The sequence below is a fragment of the Scylla paramamosain genome, chromosome 39 (assembly GCF_035594125.1).
Source record: "Scylla paramamosain isolate STU-SP2022 chromosome 39, ASM3559412v1, whole genome shotgun sequence".
Taxonomy (NCBI): Eukaryota; Metazoa; Arthropoda; class Malacostraca; order Decapoda; family Portunidae; genus Scylla; species Scylla paramamosain.
Window position 1 is genome coordinate 11,233,732 of NC_087189.1, and position 4,163 is coordinate 11,237,894.

The window sequence follows — 4,163 nt, forward strand, 5'->3', positions numbered from 1 at the left end:
GGTGTTTTAGCTTTTTGGTACGTAAGAATTTGGAAAGCACTCAAAAGACATGTTTCTGGACATTTAGTTTCCTTTCCACATCTATAGTGCTTCTCATGGATTTTGGCGTTTTCGTACCTAACAATCTGAAGTACACTGAAAATACTTCTACTTGTTAATGTTATTCTGTTTTTCCATATAGATTTCTATTTAGGCGATTTAGTGTTTTGGTACCGTAGATGATAAAAAAAAAGTCGTAATACGCATTTCTTGTTTTATTTATCTATTTTTTTTTTTCGTTTTCCCATATCAGATGCTTTGTATGGATTTTTGCGTTTTTCTGTGTATTAAGCTCAAAAACTATTAAAATACTTGTTTTTGGTAGTGTTTTTTTTTTTTTTTTGTCTGGGTGTTTTACATGTTTTAAGCGTATCAATACGCAAGAAGCTGATAAAGACTTAAAAACAAGTTTCTGGTAATGTTTTTTATTCCCATATAGAGTGCTTTCCATTCTTTTTTTACCGTTTTTCTGCCTAACATGTACAAAAACACTCATAAGATAGGCATAATGTAATGTCGTTTCGTTTCCCAGGGGGCTTTGCATTGATTTTGGGGTTTTGGTACCTAACAATGTAAAATATATGAAAAATATCATGTTTTTCCATATATATATATATTAACGCATTTTCGCGTTTTGGTATCTAAAAAGATTAAAAACACTTATGATAAACGTTTTTCATATCCTAGTCTATTGTCTACGGCTAAACTGTTCATGTTATTTAAGAGAGGTAACAGACGGGAACCTCGTAATTACCGTGGTGTGACTATTATTAATTGTCTCGCTAAACTCTTTGATATGGTACTGTTTGCGCGACTGGAGAGATGGTTCAAACCATACAGGGAGCAGGCTGGAGCACAGAAAGATCGTGGCTGCATTGAGCATATCGTAACATTAAGATTATTAACTGATATGGCTAAAAGGAAGAAAAGGAAACTTTTTGTAATGTTTGTGGACTTAACTCAGGCTTACGATCTGGTACCTAGAAGTATGTTATTTACAGTTCTGAAACGGTTGGGTTGTGGTAGTGTTATGCTGGCGGCACTTGTTGCTATGTACGCGGTAACGAACAGTGTCATCGGTTCAGTGATAGTAGCAGCCACGGTCGGGGTGCGTCAGGGTAGCTCAACATCTTGTCTGCTCTTTGTCCTGTACGTTAATGACCTGATTAAGATTATCAAAGAAAATAGTAATCCTGATGGTTTCTTGTCTTGGCTACATATTTTAGTCCTAATGGATGATACGGTGCTCCTTGCAACAACCAAAGATAATTTAATCAATAAAGTAACATTGCTAAAACAGTACTGCGATAGCTATGGCATGAAGATCAATGCAACAAAAACAAAATTCTTTGTTATATGTGGTACAGAACACGACAGAGAGGCAGTAAGTGTAGATGACCTGGTGGTGGAGTCGTGCGCACAGTACACCTATCTTGGCTCACCATTTACAGCTGACGGTTCCGTGTCAGCGGCAGTCGCGGCTCACATGCAGGCAAAGATGGCACACTTTAACAAATTTGTTTTATTCTTAAAGAAGAATTGTGACTGGCCCTTTATCGTAAAGAAGAGAATATTTGATGCTGCTCTCATGTCAGCCGTGCTGTATGGGTGTGAGTCGTGGCTGAACGCTGACTTAAAACCAGCCACAAAAATCTACAACTGGGCATTAAAACAGCTACTTGGAGTTAGGAAGACCACCTGCAATGATATGTGTTACATTGAATCTGGATATCCACCTTTAAAAGATCTTGTACGAAGTAGACAAAGAAAGTTCTTCACTAAAGTGTGGCGAGAAAGATCTGTAATGAATGACGATCCCCTAATGTTGGTAATAAATAAAGTACTGGACACTAGATATAATACGAGAACATATGTACACGGATTGATTTTTAATAATTTAGATGATATCATATTAACAACAGAATCACTAAAGAACGATATTTTGAGATCCGAATCATCTAGGAGAATGACTTACCGAGAAATCAATCCGGGTTTATCTGTTCACGAGGTTTAGCGTGTAAGGGATAGTATACCAGAAAGAGAAAGGATGTCATTTACACAGTTTAGGTTGTCAGCTCACTCTTTAGCGGTGGAGACTGGCAGATGGAATAGGAGGGGACGTGGTCGTCTACCTATAGAGGAGAGATTGTGTCCATGTGGCTGTATACAGACGGAAACACATGTGGTACAAGATTGTCCTAGTACACAACATGTGAGAGATAGTCATAATTTTGTAACTATTCAAGATATTTTTTCTGAGCAATATTCTAATATGGATCAGTGTAAAATTGTTCACCTAATTTTGTCTTCATATAACTAAGTAGAAAAAAATAACGGCTATATAGTCAGAATATAATTCTAACATTTTAACATTTTTATACAATCTAGATTATTAGTTCATTTTTATCACTTGTGTCAGTAAAAAGTAAAATCTGTACTTAGAAATAATCTAAAAGAGTACTTCTGTTTGTTTAACTAGGATGTCAGTACGTTGAACGACATTGTTTACTCATGTTATTGAAGCTGACGCGAATATAGTATTAAATAATGTAGTAATTATCAGCAACCATTGCCCTGTAAGTAGTTTTAACACACCGGGAGAGACTCCATCTGGACCGCATGCCTTGTCTGGCTTAATATTGTCTATTTGCTTCTGAACTTCCTCTTGACTTATCTGGTCATCTAGAATTGGAATATTTACTGGTAAATGATTTCCGTCATCTAAATTATCTGCCACAGTAGGATCCAATACTTCCTCATAAAATTCTTTAAATTCCTGATCAGAAGGACGACCATCTTCCTTACAATCACCCTGATATTTACCCTTCCAATCTATCGCCCTCCATACTCGTGAATCATCACGGTCCTGTAGGAGTCTGTCCCAGCGGTCAGTGTATGTCCTGTCATGTACATCATTACCTTCACCTGCCGCCGTCTCGCCACGGCTCCTACTGCAACATTCGTACAACACTTCAGACACCTTTTCTGCAAACTCATCTACAGTGACATCATTACCATCCACATGCACATTAGAAATTAAATTAGAGAACATATCATGATTAATCTGATTGAATTTTATAGGTTTACTCGTCATCTTAGCACGCTCCGCAGTCCCCAGTAGTGATGCATGACCGCCTAAATGGTAGGCACGCCGTAACACATGGTCAAGATTGACTTTATTCAAGCATAATTGGACCGCTATCGGAGCGTGATCTGATGGCAAGTGTTCTGTCTGGTGAACCTGAAACAAATCAATATTCCTGACTAACTTCTCTGACGCTATACAAACATCCAACTCGGAAATCCATGTGCTATCTTTCTTAAATGTCAGATTGCTTACAAAGTGCTTCTCACGAGTTTTCAGATTGTTGATCACAATTAAGTTATTGTCTTTACAAACTGATGCTAAGGCATAAGCGTTATCATTGGGAGTATTTACATCATCTGGTATGAGTGGATATGCATATTCAATATTATTGGCAATATCTCTTACAGCTTTGCCCAACCTCGCATTTACATCACCTAATATTAAACACTTATCACAGTTGTTTTCCATGAGCTTCTCGTGTATAGCTGCAAATGACTCGTGAGAGAAGTACAGTGAGTCACTTGGGAGTATGTAGCAGGCATCAAACATTACTCCAGGTACACAACTCAGTTCAAACCACACCTGGTCACACATGCTCGTATCCACTCTTATTACATCTTCACTGAGACAGTTTTTTATCCTAACAGTTGTTCCGCCACGATGAGCTGCGTTCTGATTGTAGATCATGTAAGAAACATAGCCAGGCAAGCATACACGTAGCGATGTTTTCACTTCATTCAGTGCCACAATTTCATATTTCAGTAACATATCCTCCACATTCTTCTTTTCTAACTTAGTTTTGCAACCGTTAATATTCCAAGACAAGATTTTAAGAACTCTACACACACACACACACACACACACACACACACACACACACACACACACACACACACACACACACACACACACACACACACACACACACACACACACCTGTCACTTCACTCAAGAAGATGGAGTGTGAGGAGAACTATGCAGCCCTGCAATTCTGAACAGTTGTATGGGCCTGAAGACAAATGGTTGTTAACCCTCT

The 4,163-nt window shown here is 38.1% G+C and overlaps 1 protein-coding gene across 1 annotated transcript; it reads left to right on the plus strand.

Moving 5' to 3' along the window:
* The first annotated feature begins 1,069 nt into the window (after positions 1-1,069).
* LOC135092306 (uncharacterized) lies at positions 1,070-2,255 on the plus strand. Its single transcript, XM_063990760.1, has 2 exons — positions 1,070-1,863; positions 2,210-2,255. The coding sequence occupies exons 1-2, from the start codon at positions 1,070-1,072 to the stop codon at positions 2,253-2,255; spliced, it is 840 nt and encodes a 279-aa protein (XP_063846830.1).
* Positions 2,256-4,163: the final 1,908 nt, after the last annotated feature.

Excerpts from the sequence above, each read along its gene's own strand:
- LOC135092306 (XM_063990760.1), top strand. The coding sequence starts at position 1,070 with ATGCTGGCGGCACTTGTTGCTATGTACGCGGTAACGAACAGTGTCATC. Across the intron at positions 1,864-2,209 it reads ATGAATGACGATCCCCTAAT|ACGGAAACACATGTGGTACA; the intron begins GTTGGTAATAAA and ends GGCTGTATACAG.